The sequence below is a fragment of the Lineus longissimus genome, chromosome 5, assembly GCF_910592395.1.
Source record: "Lineus longissimus chromosome 5, tnLinLong1.2, whole genome shotgun sequence".
NCBI lineage: Eukaryota > Metazoa > Nemertea > Pilidiophora > Heteronemertea > Lineidae > Lineus > Lineus longissimus.
Window position 1 is genome coordinate 10,292,410 of NC_088312.1, and position 24,515 is coordinate 10,316,924.

The window sequence follows — 24,515 nt, forward strand, 5'->3', positions numbered from 1 at the left end:
CAATATAATAATAAATGAAAGAAATGAAATTAGTATATAAAAAGCAAATTGCATTCACTGGGATTCGAACCACAGATCTTTGGACAGCCGGTCCACTGCTCTACCAATTGAACCAACATTAGCAACTTTATCATAATAATAATAAATAAATGAACTAAAACTACACGGATTTTATACTGTTTGTTGGCAACCATGGATCGTTCACCAAGCAGAATGAGCTGGGCCGTATCTGATATTGATATTACCACGGCAGAAGGCTATTCATGAGAACTCATCTGCTAATGACGCCAATGAATAATTTAGATCTTAAAATATTGGCTTTGGCCAGGAGGAAACAATGAATACGTTTCCGCCTCTAAATATTTATATGAGTAGGAGTATCAAAAACTTGATTTCAGGATGGTTAATATCTGCAATTCTGATGATCAAATTTTGATGCTCTTTCATACCATTTTCAGTAGGATTATTGGAAATTATCAATTTGAAAAAGGGCCCAAAAATATTTCAGAAAGCGAACATTTCTCAATTTTGCTGATACCTATGTTTACTTTATAGGGTATAACTGTAACTATCGAATTTCTTTTTATAGTGCGAGCCTGGTTCAACTGTGGCAGTATCAGAATGAGACGAGAAATGTATGGCTCCACATCAAAGCGGCTCTCCAAGCAAAAAGAGATCCCGACAACGTTGGTCGAATCATACACATCTAGGAACATGCAAACAGCCGAGAAAAACAATAACATTGCGGACACGGATTTAAACGTCCGGCTTGGTTTTTACGAGTGGAAGCGAGATAACATCAGAAAGGCACGTGAGCGACGTATACAGGAGATCAGGGGGACGTTACCCTCGTTGTATGAAACTACGGGTCATAGTAAGTGGGCAATAAAACCAGGAAACCAGGAGGTAAACTTAATTCCCCATTTACATCTGGGGTCGGTATCCAGAGAAAACCTGGACATCACTGTGAAATCATTTCACGATTCACCCGAGTTGAAGTTTCCCGTGAAATTACGTAAACATTCCAAAAGTCACATTGACTGGGATTTTAACTTGGAAAATAAGGACAGACTGCAAATGGCTGAGAGATCTACGGCGATGGTTAGTGATGTTGATTTTCAACGGTACAGGATCGCACTGCTCAAAGCAGAGCAGAGGAGGAAGATCATGATGTATCAGAGACTGCCGTCTGCTCTGTCCTTATTGTCAAATAATTCCAGCCTCGTTTTGGGCCCAAACAGACACTGGGGGCAAAGTTCACAGAGCAGCACGTCAGTGTCTGAAGGGAAGGGCCCCAAGGGACGTTCAAGGCTTGGTCAGAATGCGACGACAGACTGGCTGAATCCAAAACACAACCTTAGCAATACTCATTAATGGTGCTGTGCAATCACTGGGTAGGTAGACAGAGTGTCAACTTCATTGTAGGAGAAAATTTGGACACTCTGCACAAAGGTACACCAACTTGGATTGAAATTATCCTCCCCATTTTTTTCACCAAGGTGGACTTTTTGTGACAGCCAGGTCGGTGTACCCGAGTGCCTATTGGTTTAAGATCAACAAGGCATTTCCTCGGAAAAAACGAATGACTTATCTTCAAGTACAAATCGTTTGAACTGTGTGATAAAGACAGCTTACATTGTAAAGAAATATAAACACGGGTGTAGCTAATGAATTTTATTATCGAAAAAATACATCCTTTTCCTTAATAGAAAAGTTTTTTGCATAGTATTATATGATTACTTTCTCGAGCGTCAATATACACAATATTTCAAAATCAATTAAATGAAAACCAAGCATTGTTATTCCATTAATCAACCTTAAGTACAAGATTAATTCAAGTTTAAATTCATTATGATGTCATGCATGCAGCAGCTGAAAATTTACTACCACTGGAGCAGATAACCTTTTGGTCCAAAGATGAAATGTCCTCAACCAGGACCAGAAAGTAAGACACCAAATTTGATTCAATTACATGAGTTTCAGGCCCTGCAGCTCAGCAGAGCTGACAACTGTCTTGGCAAACATTAGATGGATGTCCTCACTTATTTTCGCTGTTCTTTGGCCTCACCTGTCACTGCCTTTTCCACTAGATCGAGCAGAATTCATCGAATGGGCGGATGATGCTGAAAGAGAGAGAAAACATGGAATTTGAACGAGGCAAAGGACTGAAATTGACTTGCTGCAACTAACATTGAGTTAGAAGAATGTATCTAGATCAAGTTCTCTGCTGGAGAATGGTATGGTTTATCAAGAACTTAAGAAGGCCAAGAAGCTTAAATTGTTTTTGAAAAATGTTTGTACCCAATCCTGGCAGAAATTCTATTGGGCTTGGTGATTTTATCTTCAAGTCTGAACATTGGTAGCACCTGATAACTACCAGTCTTGAGACAGTTTTTATTTTAAAATGAATTTAAAGTGTTGAGTCTACTTACGTGACCCGGCCCCGGATCCTGATCTATGGCTCAGCGAACCTGCTTCGATCATTGATTTCTCCGCCGAGACGGCTTCAAGCTGTTCACTGTAGTAACCATTGAAGTCCAGCCTGAAATGTACACAGATTTGATGTTATTTATGTTTAAAACATTAAGGACAAGGAAGCTGTTCACTGTAGTAACCATTGAAGTCCAGCCTGAAATGTACACAGATTTGATGTTATTATGTTTAAAACATTAAGGACAAGGAAGCTGTTCACTGTAGTAACCATTGAAGTCCAGCCTGAAATGTACACAGATTTGATGTTATTTATGTTTAAAACATTAAGGACAAGGAAGCTGTTTACTGTAGTAACCAATGAAGTCCAGCCTGAAATGTACACAGATTTGATGTTATTTATGTTTAAAACATTTAGGACAAGGAAGCTGTTCACTGCAGTAACCATTGAAGTCCAGCCTGAAATGTACACAGATTTGATGTTATTTATGTTTAAAACATTTAGGACAAGGAAGCTGTTCACTGCAGTAACCATTGAAGTCCAGCCTGAAATGTACACAGATTTGATGTTATTTATGTTTAAAACATTAAGGACGAGGAAAAATACATCCCCTAAAAAAATCGGCTACAGTAGATGGAAAAGTGTCTCCTGTTACTCGAGGTTGATGGGATGTAAATTCAGTACCTCAGATGCTTGCCCTCACCATTCATGTCAACACTTTGACAGTTTTAAACTCTCAATCTGAAACATGGTGTTCTCACTAACCTGTATATGATGTTCATGAGTTTGTGCTCACAATTGGCGTTACTCATGTCCATGATCTTATCGAGCAAGCTGATGAGAAGACGCGTAAAGTTCTGGTCAAAGTTGGTGATGGTTCGTTCGAAGTTTTCACTTGATGCTAGCTGGTCAACGTGTTCTGATACAACCTAGAGGATCAAGAAAAGAAATCAAATTAGCGTCTGGACAGGAATGTCACATTATAACCTAACAAATGACTTAAGGATCAGAATTGTGAAATAAGACAAATATTGAGACCCAGGCCATCAATTTAGACCTCTTGCCTGATGACTTTTAAGAGTAAAATGCACAGCTACACATGAAACTACATGTATTTTTATCAGTCTGTACTAAAAGTCTCATGAACTCCATGACCAAGTGATACTCTACTGGAAGAGAGCTTTGATTTGGAATGTACAGGCCAATAATTGGGGTAATAATGTGACGCGCTTTGAGCGATGAAACCACACTGGATTTAGCACAATAGAAGTCTCATTATCATCATTATCTAAAGTACAGTGGAACCTCCCTTAGCGGACACCTCTCTATTAAGGACACTTGTTTTGGTCCCAAATTGGTTGTTTCCATTCAATTTGACCTCTTTATTAAGGACAGCTCTTGTCAGTCCCATGGGTGTCCTTAATAGAGAGGTTCTACTGTATATTTCTTAAAGCTCTAGAAGGGCAAAACTTGACCTACCTTGGCTGTGGCCTTTTTCTTCTCCGGGTCGAGCGCCCTCTCCTTTGCGGCAGCTGTTGCCTGCAGAGTACTCGATTCTATTGTCAACTTGGACGATTCTGACTCGACATTGCTACTCTCAGTCAAACGCTGGAAGGATATGGAACAAAACTGTAAGCATCAATTGGTAAAATAAGTGTCATGCTATGTATCCCAAAATGGCAAAAGCTCCAAGCCACAATGAGGGTACCTGGTACCTTACCTGTGAACAATATTAAACCCACAATTACTAGTTTTACCTGCAGATAACAGATATTTTATAGGCGCATCATAACAATTGTAATCACAGGTCAGAGCAACCAAAATCGTTTTGTTTGTGTGGCATTTTACCTGGTCCTGCTATATACGGTAATACAATATGAGCAACTTCCTAAATACAGACGTCCACAGTGACATGGATTTATCCATTGGTAGTTGAGAATATAATGTACATGTAGTGTACTGGCTGTGTATACATTGGGATATTTGACACAAACCTACTAAATTTCATTCGAACCGAAGTCTGCCTAATTAATGGTCAACAGACTTTTAGCTGCTTTAATAGTACAACCAGAAGCTTGTGGCATACAAGCGATTAAATGACTAGACCCAGAATAGCCTAACGGTTATCGCATCTGCCAAACAAGCAGCAGGTCCTGGGCCATTTAGGCTAGAACTCAGGCTCTTTAAGTCTGTTGAATAGGACAGTCCTGCACCATTTCACCATGCCAGTGGTGCCTAGTCTGCCTTAGAGGTTGGGTACCTGAACATCATGTAAATACGCAAACACAGGGTTAACAAGATGAATTAGAATAGGTGAATAAGGATATACACAAAAGGAAGTTAATTTGTTTAACCATGACCTCTTGACACAAAAAGATTTTTCCCCAGAGGAATCTTTAGTAGGGTTCAGTTACTTTTTATGTTTTACCAGATCATGTCAGCGGCACTAAACTGCCTCAGGCTCTTTTCCCCTAGTTTTTCTGATCTGACACCGTAACGACACATGATGAGTGCAAACTATCATATGTTTGTACGCTCAAACAAGCATCGGTTACATTGTACCTTGACTGAATGAAAACATCAAAGCCAGGTTACCATTACCAACGAACTAAAAATGTGAACACGTTTGCCTGTTTCCAGTATGGTGATAGATATCAGTTAAAGGTTAACTTAGAAAAAAATAAAAATGTGAACACATTTGCCTGTTTCCAGTCTGGTGACAGATATCAGTTAAAGGTTAACTTAGAAAACAATTATGACACATATTCAGTACAACATCTATGATACCTGGTTATGAAAAATGAATGACATGGATAAATTTTTCAAATCTTTTAAAGGCAAAACAATGAGAGGGACGGAGTCACAATTAATACTTGTGTACCTGTCACTAAAGAATTTAAGGGGATTTTAGTTGCCTATGACTATCAGCCTGTTCTTTCAAAGAAACTCTTTAAATTGTTCACAGTAGAATGCTAATGCCATTTGCATCCAAAGCTTTTAAAAGGGGGTGGTTAAAAAAATCTCCGATTAAAATCAACAGTCATTCAATTTAAACAAAAGTTGCATAACAGATCGTCTTCTGGTCACATCGAAAGAATTTGAAGAAATTTATCCTGGTCATAAGAAAGTGAGGTTACGAGTATATTATTTACACCAAGTTGGCCAGGGGAAAGTGAATGGATACCTCTCTGCGACTTTTCACAGTGAAATATTTCGGTGGTCGAATTTTGACATCTGTCTAAAAAACAAGGGTGTATCAATCGTGTGACTAAGAAGTGACTGCATACATGTACACAGACAGATGTGAGATGGACCAAACCAAAATAGTTAACCCGTAGTTTGTGATGGAGAGATAGTGCACTTGCCAGTATTCACTTTCATTATAGGGGAAATGTAAATCGGGTGTTTCAACATGAGACAAATTGCAGTCTATGTACATATTGACAAACAAAATAGATTAAACTGTGATTTGTGAATTACAGTGGTGCAAAAACAGTCTTAAATCAATAGTGGTACAATAAATTTGGTAAAAAGAAACCACTTTGATATCTTCTCTCAGCAAAAAACAATAAACAAATTGCAGTCTATGTACATATTGACAAACAAAATAGACAAAACTGTGATTTGTGAATTACAGTGGTGCAAAAACAGTCTTAAATCAATAGTGGCACAATAAATTTGGTAAAAAGAAACCAATTTGACATCTTCTCTCAGCAATAAACTCACTCCACAGGGCTCTGCTAGCCTTAAATTTCATTAGAGTGTTGCCTGGTTATGATGCTTACCTGTATAAAGTTTGAGAAGGTGACACAGACCATCATGAGTTTGTGCACAATCTTCAGAAGGTCTGGGTTGGTCAGCATACAGTCCTTCAAGCAGTTGTTCAAGAAGTCAGAGTGGTACATCAAAACGTCATCCAAATTGGACACCTGGGGAAATGGAATATAGGATTAAAAGCCTTTACAATGCACAGTGAATCTCAATGGGACACTATCATCATGTTACTTGTCTTACAACACACTAGCTGTGGATCATTGGATATGCACATCAAGAAAATGCCACTGAAGAGTAGCATACTGATGATGCAATCTGAATGGTGCCACCCAAAGTTATCAAGAACTCAAGAATAGGACATGTTTTTGATCGTCTGCACAAGTCTTATTATTGCAGCCCTGATTTATTTTTGAAAATATCATGTACAAATTTCTGTCCAAATAACGCAAGAGAATACACAGTACATTTATTTACTTACTGCTTCCATATTTGTCTCAAAGACGACCCAGTTTGGCTCCAACACTTCAAACATCATGTAATACTGGAAGTTCTGGACAAAGTTTAACATCCTCTGGCGCAGTGCAAAGGCCGGGGCATACCATCTGGTTGACTGCAGTGTGTACTGCTTGGCAACTTTGTTCATGAGCCAAACGCTAGAACAGAAATATTTACAGTTTGTAAAGTTTTGATCAAATTATAAAAGGTTTCAAACTAATATATTCCCTGAAGAGTTTTTCTTTCCTTGATCGATATCGGACATTTTTGGACAGACTTTTAAACGTTTTCCCAAGGACTCTTTTTTTAAAGTGATACTACGATGTGATTAACAACTTCGGGAAATACGTCCGTTTTTAATTGTTGATCACAAATGTAAAGCTCAAATTTTCCATTTTTGATTAGATTTATTATAAAATCGCTGAATGTAAACCACCGCGACCGCGAAAATGTTCATGTTGTGACGTCATCAACGAAAACGTCGTCGGCGTAGCGCAATTTCAACGGCATCGAAGCAAGCCGCCTGGGCGGGATTAAACCATCAATTTCTAGAAAATGTGCATTTCGATTCGAAAAAAACCTTACCGATTTATGAGAAAGTGACACAGTCATTTGTCAAAAACAGCTAAAACATTATATGGTGAAATTTGACACGAGTTACCCTTTAAGTCTTGACAACAAAATTTCCGGTCACATATTAAGTGACACACAGATTTTTACAGCTGTCGAAGGAATCCATCCCTGTACTCACTTGCATAGCTGCCTTTCCACATGTTTGCAGTAGAAGAGATGTCTGAATAACATTTGGTATCGGGTGAGGATCTTCTTGTTCAGAACCAGGGAGACGGGCCACTTCACCACATAGTCAAAGGTGAATGCCTCCAAGCCAGACAGATGGAGGTCGGTGGGGTCAATTCGGTAATCTAGAAGAAAATGGAACGTTTCATTCAAAAAGTCTCATAGCAAATCGATCACACAGACTTTAAAAATCTGTAAGTTAGAACAGGACACGTCGCATCCCAAGTAAACGTTTCAATTATGTACTCTCATGTACGTAAGTGTGGAGCGCTATTTCAATCAGTGGTAAATATCAAATGTCACTCCATCAGGTATACATGCTTCCCGATATTGGTGGCTTGCATTGGAACTAACTTTTTCCCCCTTGTCCGTCATTAAAGGCATTCAAGTGTGTTGGTCAACCGAGATTATCTCCTTTGTCCCTCCACCATAAGGCCTAGTTTCCCTTATGACATCACTATTTCGGACACTCAGCGCCCCATTTCTGGAAAGGTGTATATCAAGTTCATAATTTGAGATACAAGTAATAAACTCACCTTTTTCCATTTTGGTCTCGATACTGAGTATTTTGAACAGCTGTGTGATTAGATCATATGGAAGAAGGTCAACCCTGGAAAGAAAGAGATAATTTACTTATTGACAAGAGCTCATGGTTAATTCCCGAAAACGTCAAAAAAAGTTCGAATTCAAAATTCAAATTCTTCAAAACTGAGGAGAAGAATTGATAGGAAACTTACTTGAGGTCATCTTTGAAAGGGTCAACGTTGGCTGTGCTTGTCCTGAGGGCCAGCTCAAGTAAGGTCTCCAGTCTGGTTGGCATGATATCTAGGTACGGTCAAGGATTGGACTGATAACAATGAATACACTTTTGACTTTCCCAGTAGAAGAATACAACTTTCATTTGAATTTTTAATGTCATTTCAAGGAAGGTCCACATATCGCCGCGGTATTATACTACTACTACACTAAAATTGATTTTCCTGACGGTTTTTCAGTACAAGGATACCATCAATGGTTTTCTTCATTTCATCTTCTGCCATATCCATGAACTGTACAATCACATCTCCCTGATCCAGCAGGAAGTAATGCTTTATTGACCTGAAAGAGATGAGAAAATTCAAACTGATGAGAAAGAGATGAGAAAATACAAACTGATGAGCCACATTTTCTTTACATAGGCCAACCACAGCAAGGTTGAAACTGACGGAAAGGAAGGTTTTACGACAACACGTATCAGGGTGTGGCCGCTCTAGCTAAAAAAAACCAAACTGTTGTAAGCTTTGCCAACTATTTCAAAACAGTAAGACATCGCAAAGACTTCTGGGAGACACTTGGAAGCGACATCAGCACATCCCTTTTTAAAACCAATTTTTCTCAGCTTAACACCACTATTCTAAAAGTCAGACATTCCATTGACCTACCTCAGTCTGGCCATTAGTTCCTTCTCTTCCATCAATAGACTAAGCAGGACTTTGCTCGCATAGAAATAGGCCTTCTCAATATGGTCGACATATTGCCGCTCCTTGATAGTATACACAATCTCTTCAGCATGGGGACATGTCACATCTTGGCCTAAAATCATACAACAGTTGGTTTAAACAAATTAATCCTAAAACCTTTCTAACACCAAATATATTTTGCAGCATGTGATTGAAATACGTTTAAGGAGCATGAGAATTAATCAAAACGAACACTTCTACCAAATTTCTGTTGCTATATTTGATAAAAATTCTCTGAACGTCACGCAAAATTTACCTGGGTGATGTTCTGCCTCACCAATGATCACATTGACCCTTTTGGCATATAAGCACGACCTAAACGAAGAAATGCAACCGAGACATTCTTGTCGTTAAGGACTTTGATACCCACCACACTGTCGGACAACATTGAGATATTTCCCAGTGCTGAGGATCTTATCAGCGACCCGCTCCAGGAAACTGGGGATGCGTTCTCGACAGATGGTGTAGTGCTGCTCCCAGTATGCATCATTGTAGTCTTCTTGCAACTTCTCGCGGATTAAACTCTGGTTTTCCTCGACAAGAAACTAAAATACAACAAGAGGCACTTTTACTTCGTGTATCAGAGAAGAATACTTGATCGGAATACGAAATACCTTGTCATCAGGATTTAAACTAAACTGATGATGGTAGTGACAATTTGAAATACACACAAGCGGCAATTTATTGTATTCAAACAGCCTGGTTTGAACTGACAACAAGTTCAACTCAGCATTCGTGAACTAATTACCTCTGAATATGGATCAGATATGATCCCTTTGTAAATCCATTTCTCCATAATTTCAAAATATGGAACACACGCGGCTTGTGTAAGACACAGGCACAATTCCTGGCCTTTCGAATCCCTGAAATGATGCAAAGTATTTTTTAAAACACAACAAAGATCACATTATCGAAAGTACAATTAGGCTGTCATTTGCACAATTCAGTACTTTTTTGAGGGCACGAGGTCTAGGATTGTAAGGCGTAAAACTTGGGATTCTCACTTATTCATTATTCATCACAGACCAACTTGCAGTGAACATGAGCAAGACACTTTACTTCTATTGATACTTCAATAATACAACTTCCATCTCACACTCACAGTCAAACTTGCTGATACTCTCAGGCTCATAATCGCAGACACACACAAAACTGTTCATTATATAGATCGAATGAGGAAGTTACAGCAATTGAAAAATACGGGGCGCTTCAAAGAGGTTTCAGCCATGTTGATTTCATCAATTCAATGCTGGTGATCTGTCAGAGTTAACACTTACCCTACGAGACTAGATGTTTTCTCATGTAACAAAGTTAGCACCGAGCCACCGATACACTCGCCCTTGTTTACAGAGTTAGCCACCGATGCTAGGATCTCCATGGTTCTCATGGTGGGTTGAATGTAAAAGAAGAACTTCTGGAGAGAAAGTTGGCCCTGTAATAAACAGACATAAAATTGAACGCAACTACTAGGTACAGTTTGGTTGCGTATCTTTCAGAATGAACTTTTTTTTAATCGTGAGCTACTGAACAGATGAATCGTAACTTACTAGTCTATGTTGATACTCTAGTTGTGCAACTAACACCAAATAGTCCTGAAATTAAAATGAAAGGAATACTTTAACAAGAAAGATGTATTAACACTGATTACTCTTGCTAATGCTGCCTTAAATCGATTGTTCTAACACATTCCAGTATCAATCATGGGAACCATTAAGGAACACAATCTTATGGTTTTTCCTCATCTTTTGCTTCATTTCATTGCAGACACTCAGAAGCAGGGCCTGTAGCAATCAGACCCAAACTGAAACATTATACTTTTGCTTGCATAATATTTTGGAACAGCCAAGTCACGGGATCCACGGCAGGACAACGCATGAGGCAGATACAGACATTGATCAGTGGAGTAATCACATCGATCAGTGGAGTAATCACATTGATCAGTGGAGTAATCACATTGATCAGTGGAGTAATCACATCGATCAGTGCAGTAATCACATTGATCAGTGGAGTAATCACAAAGAAACGAAAGTTTACCTTGATCAGGATTCTCATTGCTGCACCCAGGGCATGATTTACCAAGCCATACTCAAAAGCAGATTTTTCTGAAACAAAAGGCAAGAATCATGTGATACTGACAATGTCTTTAAAAAAAACTAATGTGAAGTGGATGCCCGGAATCATTAACACTGGTCAGCACCCGGAATGCTGACAGCTCTTATTTACCATAGCCTGCACACCAAAGAGGTTTATTGATAAAATTATTTTTTCTCTTTGCTATAAACCGGAACAAAAAGTAGCAAACTGACCTTCTATGAAGCGGACAACAATTGAATAATCTGAACACAGCGGAAGGAAACGTGACACATGGTCTCTCAATGATGGGTCTGAAAAAAGGAGTAGAATTTGAAGGACGCCTTTTCATGGTAACAGCGGTCATTAGAAATGCATTATAAAAACACTCCACCTCAGTACAATTCCAGCAGATACCTGATGGTCATGGCATTACTCTATACCTCTATCAAAAAGTGTGAAACAAGGGGTCTCGGACCGCCCCTGTCCGTGGATTAGACCGTTGTGATTGAGCCTTGCATCAATACTCCATCAAAAAGCGTCCCCGCGAACGATTTTATACATCGCTGCAACCAACGGTCATGAATCCAAAACAATGTCTCAAAGGCGCTCTTGAGGCTTACCTAAACTTTGGTCAATGGTGAATTCTTTTGGTGAATACCGATCTGTAAGTGGCATGGCAGTGATGTATTTGCCCTCCACTCCCTGAAGAAGAAAGTAAGATACGTCTTACATGTACAGTAAAACCTCTCTATTAAGGACACCCAAGGGACTGACAAGTGCTGTCCTTAATAGAGAGGTGTCCTGATTAGAGAGGTCAAATTGAATGAAAACACCCAATTTAGGACCAAAACTAGTGTCCTTAATAGAGAGGGTGTCCTTTATATAGAGGTGTCCGCTAAAGGAGGTTCTACTGTACAATAGAACCTCTCTATTGAGGACATCTTTGGGACTGACTAGTGCTGTCCTTAATAGAGAGGTGTCCTGATTAGAGGTCATATTGAATGGAAACAACCAATTTGGGAACAAAACTGGTGTCCTTAATAGAGAGGGTGTCCTTAATAGAGAGGGTGTCCTTAATAGAGAGGGTGTCCTTAATAGAGAGGTGTCCCTGAGAGAGGTTCTACTGTACGTCTTACAAGATTTATTAATACAGCACTACCACCTTGTCTAGTTCCCTTCACCTGAAGTACATGAATGGCATAGCCCTTTATGAAGATAATCCAACAAGCGAGTGTTGCAGAGAAGATATGATACAGGAGGAACTTATCCATGCCTCAGTCAGAAAGAAAAGAGAGATACAGATCTCTCTCTGCTCTCTTCAAAGTTTTTTTAATGATGCCTTTTTATAAGAACCAAATCAACTTGTATACTATCAATAACAGTCCTGAATGGACTTTAAAATTACCTCCATACAAAATAGTATATCATCTATCATGGCCTGTTCCTGCAGAGCCACTGGAAGAGTGCCTAGAGGAAGAATATTCTGAAAAATAAATTGAACTTGTCAACACCTCCAATATTCCCAGTAATTTGCTGGACATTTCAATGCTCTTGTCCATTTTGATGATTGTTCTACCACTGTGACAAATCAAGTTTAACACAATCAACTGCAGAGTTCCAGTGAGGGCATATTTCGCTTGATCATGGTCCCATACTGCTTTTTGAACACATGGTACAATCCGAGACACCAGAATGATTGGAAAAGCACACCTGCATTTCTACTTACAGCATCTATGGGTTCATCATTTTCAGTCACGAAATCCATGGTGAGGTATGGCCGCAGAAATATCCAGTCAGGCTGCACAGGAATATTCACTGAAAGAAGAATTATAAGAGTCGAAAAATATAACTCTAAAGGGACTGTTTGTGAAATCAATTGTATAGTTGGCAATTTACTCTTGAAAATACCCGAGGAAAACTGCCTTGAAAAGGTTTGAATGTTCATAGAGGACAACGTGCTCGGATTAGTCACCACTCCGAGAATAATCTCATACTGGTAGCAGAAACAAAATCTCTTTGGGTATATGACCCAAACGTTGTGATCATAGAGACGATTATGACGATTTAGACACTCACCATTCTTCGTGCTTTGTTTTTCTCTCAACACTTTCCTGAGCACATCGGATGATGTATGTGACGATACACTGGTTGCTTCCTTTAATAATTTATCCCGCAACTGAAAACAAACAATGACGTTCTTAAAGACATGTTAATAGCTTAAATTCACTCTAATGATATTTTTAGTGGGGTTATCAATCAATCAATCAATACGGAGTCTTGTATAGCGCCAGATCCACCATGGAAATGGTGCTCAAGGCGCATACACCACATAAGACAGACAGCGTCTGGCCACTTTCGTCAACACTAGAATTGGTAGAGTGACAGGTATTCTAATAATGGTTCATATTCTCCTACAACTTTTTATGAAAAGAACACCCAAACTAGGCCACAAGAATAAGAAAACTGTTTAACCTTGCTGTAACAGTAACTCACAGAAATTTTTCTGACAAAACTGACCTAATCATGCAAATTTTCTCAAATAAGTCATGAATACACAGACTGAGTTGGTGAAGATGTATGAAGCAACATCCCCTAAATAATATAATCGTTCCTACCTCGACGAACTCCTGCGTTGACATCTTGGATCCTGGAGCAGGAAGCTGTGAGAGAATATGACCTTGAGGGGTCAAGGACACACCAGCGGCAGCTGCCTTGTCTTTGGCATTCTTCTCCAGAAAAGTTTTTGTCTGGAAAGATAATTGAGCAATAGACGATCAGTGATTTGCAATAAACACATGCCCTGTTTGTGAAAAAGTGATTGAATATCACAAGTAGCACTGTATAATCAGGTCAACTCCATAATTTTATCTAATCTGTGTAGTTTTAAAGGAGAACCACATCAAATTCATACTCTGGAGTAGTACTCCAATAAGGGTGTCCACACCAGTGGTAAATTCTGTTACACTATGTGAAAGCTAAATCCATTTTACTGAAAAATATGAACATGCTTACTGGTTCATCTTCAGCCACCTTTGAAAGAAGGTAAACAAATGAATCCACATCTCGCACACTGCAACAAAAGAGTTCATCATCAGACATGCAAGAAATTAACATGATCCTTCATTGAGCATCAAAATGCAATGAAGCCAATATGAGAGTCAAAAGTGCTGCTGTTTCATGCGCTGCTCCCTTTTTTAAACATGTTTGGTATTACCACAGCATGCACATTGAAAATTACCCTTGATAGAATTATACCCTAAACTATAACTTTTATTCAGGTAATGGAAATTGACATCGAAATCCCATTAGCGGGGCGCGGCATTCATTCCTTTGTTTGGTAGACTAATAACCCCAGAAGGTCAGTCAAACATGTTGAAATACATGTACACATATATTAGATAAACCTGATCAACACAGCTACAATGTTGAATTTTCATTTGAGCACACCCCCACTCACTTTTTCATCTTGAGATCATCGTATTTCTGAAGGAACTCAACAGGTGTCTGAGACGACTCTGCTATCTTCTTCTTGGCATTATGAGACGACACTTGGGTTGTTATGTATGGTGTCATACTCTTGATCAGCATGTCAGTGTATACCTCAGCACCATGGCCATCCATTGACTTCACACTGAAAAAATACAATGAATGTGCTTTGTAAAGCATGAATACCATTTGTTATTTCCTATTTCTTTGAAGAGACCTTACAGTTAGGGTACCAAAGTCTCTACCTTTACAGTAGTCAGTAGAATTACACATTTAGATATCACTTCAAAAAGGACCCTACACTGCAGCTTCAGACGAGAAACCTGTATGTTTTTTTTATCATGATCATTTGGTAGCATGGGAGACAATTTTTGTCTGACACAAAATATATATATATAAACTTCTGACAAGAAATTTTCTGAACAAACATATTTCTTACCCAAGTGCAGCCATCAGCTCACTGACATGGTGATGAACTCGAAACTCATGAACACTCATTGTCAAGATTTTGCTGAAAATCTCTGAAATTATATAGAATACACTTTATGATCTTTTACATATTCATGATGTACACAGTCACAGCCAATCTACATGAAGCCTAAAGGCAGCCTTGACTGCCTGATGTAGTCTGCTGCAGCCATAAGTTCATCATACAATTTTCTACACAGTATGAGTATCAATCTCAAGGGAAAGATGATAAATGAAAAATCTTTCAAACCTTTGGCTTTACTGCAAGCTGTTTACGGAACTCTTGGACTTGTGTTCTTACTCACGTTATGTCATCAATCATTGTCACCTCATTATCAGCACTATGTCCGGCACTACATTGACAGATATGTGATAAGTAGGCCTATGTATTGTCATCCGACAACGAATTCTTCAGTTTCGTGTGCATTGGGTTTCTATTTCCGGACAGTACTGACACTTTTGACAGTTTTAGTCAAATATGCGATAAATGGCAGGGCTTTGTTTGACTCACATTGAATGTTACTGTTTCAGGGTTTGTAAAAAGCGTTCTTTTATTTAAATCGAAAGACAGATATAGTGAAAATCGAGGAGTTTGTTGTGAATTTTGGGGAAGCTTCCCGCGGATGCAGCCATCTTTTTCCTTCACTTCCGGTATGGGCAATTACGAGAAAATACGAGATGTGCGGGTTTCTAGGGTGTATTCGACTCACCGTTCTCGAACCAAGAACGGTGTTCTCGAAGGAGTCGAACACGCGAGAACGCGTTCGGGAACCGTTCCTGTTCCCAAGGTCTCATTAGGCGAGCACGATCCCGAGTCTCGAACGGGTTAGTGCTGTTGTCATAGCTACCCCTCCGAAACCACGGGAAAACCCGGCTGGCAAGTTATTTTCGTCAACAAACAAGGCGCGATGAAATCGATTTTTCTGCCTTACGTCTCGTATATTTACATTTTTTAGTAGAAAGGTTTAAAGCTGTTCAAGATATTGTTTTCTTGTTGAAATCGCACAAAAATAACTTTAAAAGCAGACGAACTGTCCTTGTCCGCCATCTTTGTTCTTGGTCCGTTCTCGCTGCACCAGCAGACGAGGTGGTGTGGGATTTGGGAACAGGAACGGTTCCTGAACGGGTAGGTGTAAACTGTGGACGAAAGTGTGGACGAAAGTGTGGACAGCGGCCCTCTCAGTTTGGTGGGCTGGCATTTCTTTGTCTTTCAATACATTTAAAAGAAATTGCAGTATATTATGCATTATAATCTTTTTAATGGGTCAGGGAAAGAAAAAAAGAAAAAAATTATTTTGATGGGTGATTTTGATCAATGAGTGGACGGGCTTTTTTGCCCCGTTTTTGAAGGTTTTCGAAGTGGCCTTTGACTTTGTGGACGGGGAAATGCGAGGTCTAGTGTCCAAATGTGGACTAATTATCAAAGAATTTGTTGAAACTGTGATATATCTAACTAGTCCAAATACATGTAATATTCTTTCATAAAAATTACTTTTATTTGAATGACAATGACAATATCATTCAGTTGTAGGCAAAAATAGTTGGCCCTCTCTCAGACCAACTTTCGTTGATCCAAGATGGCGGCACCACTGTCCCATCTCTCTCACTATATGTTGACAACTTGGCAGAGCAGCCAGGACTGATGTGGCCTGGTTGTGACTGTCTCACTCTCATCTCTCTCATCATGTTGTCAACACGGTGGAGCAGCCAGGACTGTTTGGGCCTGGCTGTGACCGTCTCATATCTCTCTGTCTCGCCATTGACAACTTGACAAAGCAGCCAAGACTGATGTGGCCTGACTGTCTCATCTCTCTCATCATGCTGTCAACACGGTGACTAAATTTTATTTGGATGATTTTATGCCTGACTTTAAACCTGGTGGACGCAGGTGGGCGCTAGTGGGACGCTGGTGGACACTGTTTAGGATGACCGCCCATACTCCGTGATAAACCATTCAATGCATTCAATGTAAACTCAAGTTGAGACAAGACCACAATTGATTTTTTAAGCCTTTTAGCAGTTAAATTGTCAATGTTTGACCGCGACGCATCAAAGAACGCGTGGTGTTGTGAAATTTAGATTATGTTATTCCGGACAGTCGGGCAAGTAAATGGTGAAAAATAAAATGGTGATTGACCACGGAAATTTTTTTTTAATCGACAAATTAGACAGACTTTGATATTTCCACTCTTTTCAGCCAACTGGCAGAAAAAACTCAAAACACGCCCCCTATTACCCAATTAGCAAAATTCGAAATTAATTTTTTCATCAAATAATTTCTTTATATCTGTAGACTTGCCACAACAAATATTTTTTCAATACCTCTCCAAATATGTACTTGAGAGTAAAAAACATGCACTCGTCTAATAGATAGGCCAGGACCTCCAACCTATGAATATTCATTAGTGGTCTTGTCTCAGTTAATGTGATCATCATGTGAGATAAGGATTCATACTGGTGATAAACAATTCAATGCAATGGGAACTCAAGTTAATGTGGTCATCTGAGGGATGTGGATTCATACTGATGATGAACCATTCAATAGGAACTCAAATTAATGTGGTCATCTGAGGGATGTGGATTCATACTGGTGATGAACCATTCAATGGGAACTAAAGTTAATGTTGTCTGAGGGATGTGGATTCATACTGATGATGAACCATTCAATGGGAACTAAAGTACATGTAAATGTGGTCATCTGAGGGATGTGGATTTATACTGGTGATGAACCATTCAATGGGAACTAAAGTTAATGTGGTTGTCTGAGGGATGTGGATTCATACTGGTGATGAACCATTCAATGGGAACTGAAGTTAATGTGGTCGTCTGAGGGATGTGGATTCATACTGATGATGAACCATTCAATGGGAGCTCAAGTTAATGTGGTCATCTGAGGGATGTGGATTCATACTGGTGATAAGTCATTCAATGGGAACTCAAGTTATGTGGTCATCTGAGGGATTGATCTATGGATTCAAGCTGGAAATAAACCATTCAATGTGATCGCAAATTATTTCAGTAATTAGAGCAATGATGGATTCATGCTATAGTTAAACTATTCAATGTGAACTCTGGTTTATCTCCAATATTAATTCATCCCTGAGATGATCACATTAACTTGAGAATTGACTGAAATAAATCACATGTTGTCACTCATTTCTGTCTCGTTTTTAAGAGACCATTGATTTTATCCCTGACCGGATATCATTTGCATTGCCCCCCCCCCCCCGAATGTTCATAAATTTCTCATGGTCATAATTTTACCCCCAATCAAGAAAATCAAGTGAAAAGTCTGCAAACATGTATTCTATTTTTGTTTGGATTTGCTATTCTAAATTGTTCATGAAATCTTTTGATCCAAGATATTAATCCCCAAGAGAATCTTAATGGAATAAAAGCTGTATCTTTTTGTATTAAACAAACAAATCAAACCAACCACATCATGACTTACAACACTTCATCGAGTACTGAGTCGTCCTACTAATTTTTCACTGAATTCTTTTTAAAAAGTAAATTTTTCAATGAAAAGTGTGAATAAATGTCTAGTATCATTCAGGTTTGCACCATTTTTCCTTTTGGTTTTTATTGCAAGAAACTGTTTAAGCAAAAAAAAAATTATAGATGAAAAAATATTCAACAATACAACTGACGACACCTAGCCCTTTACTATTTCCAAATCGGACCCACCCAAATATTTATTCCTTATGGCCAATCACATTAGCAACTTGGATTAGCCTTGGCCATCTGACACCTTTGTTTGATTGTTTGGAGCGACAAAAGACATAGCCAACCTCAAAAGAATGATTGGGAGTGTTACATAAAACCACTACCTGTCACATTTTATGCCTTCCAATGCTTGCTATGCTTCGCCTGTAGTGCAGGCTGAACATTCATTGCAGCATGCTGCACATGGTTTTTGCTCGAATTTTGACTTATTTCAAGACTGAAATAGCAAAATAACTTGTGTTTAGCACAAATCTTCTACAAGGTGGGTATCACCTTCTGTCTAAAGGAATCTTGATGTTATTCATGTTTTATTTTTGTACACCCAATGGATTTTTGAAGAGCGCAACTTGTCTTTGTATTTTCACCTTGTATTTTTCAATACAGAGAAAGAATCTACTTCCAAGAACCTTTTTAAGGGTTGCCAAAAAGCACAATGGCACTAGGCCTATGACCCATCAACATGAACTGCCCAGCATCAATTTGCTGTCGGTATATGGAAGTGGAATTGAACAAACACCCTTCGGTATATACAAAATATGAAATTTAAGTGATTACTGCCATATTTGAATTTTGATCTTGCCGAAATTTGGCGTACACATGGAGGGACTTAGATTTATCCTTCAACCAAATAAGAACCATCTCAATTGAACAATGACAAAACATACGACCAATTGGTGAAATAATAAAATTTGAACCCTGTCGGCCTGTGACCTTGAGAGGTTGGTCAAGTCAACAACCCCGATCATAATAGAACCCAAGAAATATGTAAAAATGCTTGAAATGAAAAATAAATGAAGTTCACAAAATTTTAGTCAATTTGTGCCCCTTAGGACAGCTATTCTACTGTAGGTCACTTGAGCCAAAAATGAAAAAATGCTCTTAACTTAAGGAATTTGAAACTATGAATTTGTGCCAATTTATCATTACAGATGACGCATACCTTGTCCGCAATTGCAACGAAAGATTCTCGCTGGTATGGTTTTCAAGGTGAAGGGTTACATGTAGGTATGTATAATATAGTATTAGATTTTTACTTTCCAATTCATGCTTTTGCGCAAAAGAACTGGAGAGTACAACCGGGTCACTAAATCAGGAGGCCATATTTGAAGCGGTGATGCCATCTCATTGGTTGCTAGTTAAGGGTTGATCACGAGTTTTGAGAAATGAACTAGCTCACATTGTTTAAATAAGTACAAGGCCACAGCTGTTGTTATGATGGTTCCATTGGATTTTACATACAATCTACTGGCTATTCTTACGACAGTCATATTCACTAAACCTAACCCAGACCCTAACCCTTCCTCCTAGCATTAACCCAAACCCTAACCCTTCCCCAACACCAATCTCAACTCCCTAATTCCCAAAATTGCATAAATCCTTGTTATAACTAGTCGTAAGAATGGCAAATTTGTATGAAATAAAAGGAATAAAGTCCATCAATTTCATGAAGGAATGTAATTCATGACTAAAAATGATGTACATGTATTTCAACATCATATTTAGGCAGTAATTTCATGACTGAAAACACTAGAATTGCTGTAATCATGCATTATGCATTTGTTCCAATTTATCATTACAGATGCCACAAACCTTGTCCGCAATTGCAACCGAAGATTTTTGGATGAACCACAAGACGATCAGATGAAGGGTATGCATCAAGTAACAACTTGCCCAAATTGTTGATTGGGTTGCCACTGTCAATTTTCTTTAACCGTTATTAGAATAAAATATTCAAACAGTGAAATAGTAAAACAAAGCTATTGAAGGCCTCAAGTGAAAAGTCAATCCCCAAATGTGTCACTCTAAGTTACAGCAATCTGCCAGCAAGCTAAAGCATTAACTGACAATGCTGATGGCAGATTTGCCTGCATTCAGTGCTTTGGTTTCAAAGCATCACGTGTTGAAAACTGATAGAAGCCATACACTGACAGTTGAATATTGTAAGTATGACCAGTGAAAGATATAACAAACCAATAAGCAAGTCAAACACTTGTCATAGACCAAGCCTTGTCAATGAAGTATATGAACTAATACTGAAATTTAAGAAATATCGCAAATCACATACAACTTTTATCCCAATTGCAAGGACATTTTCATGTGCACTTTTCTGAGAGAACAAGGATTCAAAACTTTATTTTTATAAAATGCACAAATAAAGCCACTGCTACAATTTACATGAAGTTTTGAACATGTTATATAGATTGACAGTGACGCCTCCATCAGCAATTCATGCCAGTGGATGTTCAAAAGTCGTAACCACAGTATATGATGTGTGTGTGTGGGCTCTAGGAAAATTCGTCCCCGGAAAATTCGTCCCCGGAAAACTCGTCCCCGGAAAATTCGTCCCCTAGGAAAATTCGTCCCCAGAAAATTCGTCCCTGAGGATAATTCGTCCCTGGAAAATTTGTCCCTGAGGAAAATTCGTCCCCGGATAATTCGTCCCCGAGGATAATTCGTCCCGGGAAAATTCGCCCCTGAGGAAAATTTCGTCCCCAGAATATTTGTCCCCGGAAAATATGTCCCCTAGGATAATTCGTCCCAGGGAAATTCGTGCCCGAGGATAATTCGTACCCGGAAAATTAAACAAAAGTTGAAAGTTTCTGACATTACTTTCTAGTAGTAACTACTACTTACTACTTTCGACTTTTCACATTCAGTGTTATATCTCTAGTTACTACCCTACTAGCTAGTTACCTACTCCACTCTTTTCATAGTAGGTAGAAGTAGGCAGGCAAAATAATCTATTTTTTACAAATAAGTATTTTTACTGGTCAGAATGAAAGAAAAACTCTAAATTCTTCAATAAAATATTTCGCCTGCCTACCTCTACCTATGAAAATAGTGGGGTAGGTAAATAGCTTGTAGGGTAGTAAAGAGAGATGTTACATTGAATGAGAAAAATCGAAAGTAGTAGTTATTACTACAGTCCATTCGACAAGACTTAAGAGTCTTGGAAAGTAAAGTCAGAAACTTTCAACTTTGTAAAATTTTCTGGGGACGAATTATCCTCGGGGACGAACTTTCCAGGGACGAATTATCCTCGGGGACGAATTTTCTGGGGACGAACTATCCTCGGGGACGAATTATCCTCGGGGACGAATTTTCCGGGGACGAATTTTCCTTGGGGACGAATTATCCGGGGACGAATTTGCGGGGACGAATTTTCCGGGGACGAATTATCCGGGGACGAATTTTCCTGTAACCGTGTGTGTGTGTGTGTGTTTGAGACGGGATAGGAAAAGGGTGCGGGAGGTCATGTTGGGGGGGGGACTATGGAGTATGGTGACCGTTGTGAGAGTTGGAAGTGTGTCTGATCACTGTCTTGCTCATTTTGTAGATCTTGTTGTTATTCTAGTTGTTAGAGTAGTTATCGTAGTTATCTAGCTATCGTAGTTATCTAGCTATAATAGTTGTAATTCTTTTGGTTCCTGCTTATCATCTATTTAACCTATTCAGCTTTCAGTTGTCCAGGCCAGGCCAGGTGACCAATGACGATGATAGATCAGGTTCGATTCAAGCTATACGCTTGGTGTATTCGGTTATCGTGTCTGGCGACTGAGTCTAACTCACGTCCAAAGCACGGTGGCTGGGTCCCAGGCATGCTTGCCACTTTGTTCTGCGGTCCTCATCTAAGTTTCGACGGTGATGACATGGACTTAGGTTCAAAGTACGTGTTCCCCTTGAGTCATTGTGGTTGATTGATGGGGGCAATTAACGGTTGCGTGTCGCTAGTCATTCAATTGGTCCCCTTGTTTTAGAGTGTTGGCGGGATAAGTCTTACGACTGTTAACAATAGTAAGCAATAGCTGGCCAGCGATCCCCTACCTGATCTCGAGGGGGATGGAATGACTGGGGTTAGAGGCCTGTTGTTAACCTGCGGAATTTCGTCGGACGAAATGTCAGGCGTGTCCGTGTGGGACTTGTGCTAAACCAGTTTAGTACATATGACGAAGACATTGGGCTCTTTGAATAACAACAGTGTTCTCAACCTCCTTGTGCCTCACAAAGCTAACAAATATACCCGCTGAAATCGACAAGACGGCGATGAAGAAGGAGAGCCGGCCTCCAGCTCGAGAGCCGAGAAGACACTGGATGGACCTGAAGAATATGTTGCTGCCAATGTTGGAGCCATACAGGGTAAGCATCACTTAGTCGTCAGTTACGTCTGGATTAAAAGAAACATTACAAAGATGTTTAAATGATGTTAAAAAGTATCAATCTGACGTGCGATTTCAATTTTTATACATATTGGGGTGCCACACTCAATTCTGTTCATACAGATTTGAAACCGCTTCAACCAATTTGGTTCCAGAATACAATTGAATGTGCTTTATTGAATTCGCATTAACTGATTCTCATTGAAATGTGTAGTGTTGGCGTTAATACGTATTAAAACAGTCTATTCATTGGCAGGGGGCTTGCAGGTCACTAGCTTGTTCCTGTCTTGATTATCTTCTAATTACCACAAAGGGCAGGGACAAGACATTCATACGCGAAAGGCACGTTACTACAATACGCAACAAGAGTTGCACTTTTCAAATCAAATTGCATGCTGATTAGACCAAGTGTGGTGTAGCCAATTCGTATTCCGGAGAGTGCTCTCTGGAAAACAGTTTTTTAATGGATCCAGTGTGAAAGTAGCATGCTGTAGAAACGCTCAGAAAAAAGATAAACCCCTTAACCAAAAATTTGATTATTTTTAGGCAGCCCGAGCCAACATTGTACAAGGGCCACAAGGGACACAAGGACGAGGGACACAAGGACGAGGGACACAAGAACAAGGGACACAAAGGACGATGTTGCAATCTGCGAGGTGAGCATCACATAGTCCTGGTTGATATTATATCTACTCATGAAACAAACTTCATAACTGTCCAACCAGGAGGGAAAAAAAATCATATTTCATGTCTCCGAACCTGCACCCTGGTGGCCAAGTCATGAACTTTTATCCCCGAGTGAGACCACCTGACCGAGAGTGCTCAAGTTAACAGCCAAATGGGCAACATGACCTCGATGATCTTGATTAGTTAGACAAATCATGAGTTACATTTTATATATGGTTATTAGTAATATCAGACGTAAGGATGGATATAAAAATCCAAGGCAATTTGGCCTGAGGAATAATGCCACTTGGGCAAGGATTGAAGCAGTGAATTGAGCAAAGAGTGTGGCCGATCAACATTTTTCCACAAGAAAATGCTGCCAACCAAAGACATCCTCACTTCACTTGATCCAGAAAATGGCCCGTGAGCATCTTTCCAACAGTGCCACTTTATAAAATGAAACGGCCAGGGCCATTGTGCTCACCTGTCGACATGGGAAAAAAATGGACTTGGACATGATGTGTGCTTTTGACTTCATTGATCATTTTTTAACCTTTGTCCCCTGGTGGCCACATTTGGAATCGAATTCTTAAAGCGAGAAACAACCATCTCACTCAAATGAAAACAAATAATCTTTTGGTTTCAATCTATTCATTTTGAGATAGGTCATTGAATGTATTTTTCCTGTTATCTAGCCCTCTGCAGATTGAGATGATGGCTGTCGAGAAGACCCAACCACTCAACCAAGATCTACAATTCGTGCTATGGTAGATGTGACTCTCAAAAGATTTTGGATGACGAAGGAATCCAATACATATATGGTAAATATAAACAGATGACAAGACAGTATATCATGAAATGGGTGAACACGCCATGGGCTGAGTTCGTTTCATTTCCGGAGTAAAGTAGAGTCGCAAAATGGTGGATTTTATCCTCAAACTG

General features: G+C 39.3%; 1 protein-coding gene and 1 long non-coding RNA gene across 3 annotated transcripts; one reads left to right on the top strand and one right to left on the bottom strand.

The window, feature by feature from the left end:
* Positions 1-1,673: 1,673 nt before the first annotated feature.
* Positions 1,674-15,665, bottom strand: LOC135488125 (gamma-tubulin complex component 2-like). Of its 2 annotated transcripts, XM_064772592.1 has the most exons (26): positions 15,536-15,665; positions 14,996-15,077; positions 14,528-14,701; positions 14,083-14,140; positions 13,686-13,817; positions 13,147-13,246; positions 12,797-12,885; positions 12,476-12,553; positions 11,691-11,772; positions 11,304-11,381; positions 11,032-11,099; positions 10,545-10,589; positions 10,275-10,429; positions 9,746-9,860; positions 9,368-9,542; positions 8,920-9,070; positions 8,505-8,596; positions 8,236-8,323; positions 8,035-8,108; positions 7,452-7,623; positions 6,684-6,858; positions 6,217-6,360; positions 3,911-4,039; positions 3,197-3,360; positions 2,433-2,542; positions 1,674-2,123 (listed from the first exon to the last, which is right to left on the bottom strand). In XM_064772592.1, the coding sequence occupies exons 2-26, from the start codon at positions 15,052-15,054 to the stop codon at positions 2,065-2,067; spliced, it is 2,766 nt and encodes a 921-aa protein (XP_064628662.1). In that variant the 5' UTR covers positions 15,055-15,077; positions 15,536-15,665; the 3' UTR covers positions 1,674-2,064. The 2 variants fall into 2 exon arrangements, with proteins under 2 accessions (XP_064628662.1, XP_064628663.1); XM_064772593.1 differs by lacking the exons at positions 1,674-2,123; positions 2,433-2,542 and adding an exon at positions 2,655-2,715.
* Positions 15,666-17,827: 2,162 nt separating this feature from the next.
* LOC135488403 (uncharacterized) lies at positions 17,828-23,526 on the top strand. The gene is made up of 5 exons (XR_010446966.1): positions 17,828-17,937; positions 19,680-19,755; positions 20,330-20,398; positions 22,207-22,887; positions 23,454-23,526. It is a non-coding gene; the product is annotated as an uncharacterized LOC135488403 (long non-coding RNA).
* The last annotated feature ends 989 nt before the right edge of the window (positions 23,527-24,515 follow it).

Coding starts and splice junctions, on each gene's coding strand:
- LOC135488125 (XM_064772592.1), bottom strand. CDS start 15,054: ATGAGTGTTCATGAGTTTCGAGTTCATCACCATGTCAGTGAGCTGATG. Junction 9,071..9,367: donor CAATGTTGTCCGACAGTGTG/GTGGGTATCAAA, acceptor GTATGATTTTAG/GCCAAGATGTGACATGTCCC. Junction 8,597..8,919: donor GAACTAATGGCCAGACTGAG/GTAGGTCAATGG, acceptor CATCTCTTTCAG/GTCAATAAAGCATTACTTCC.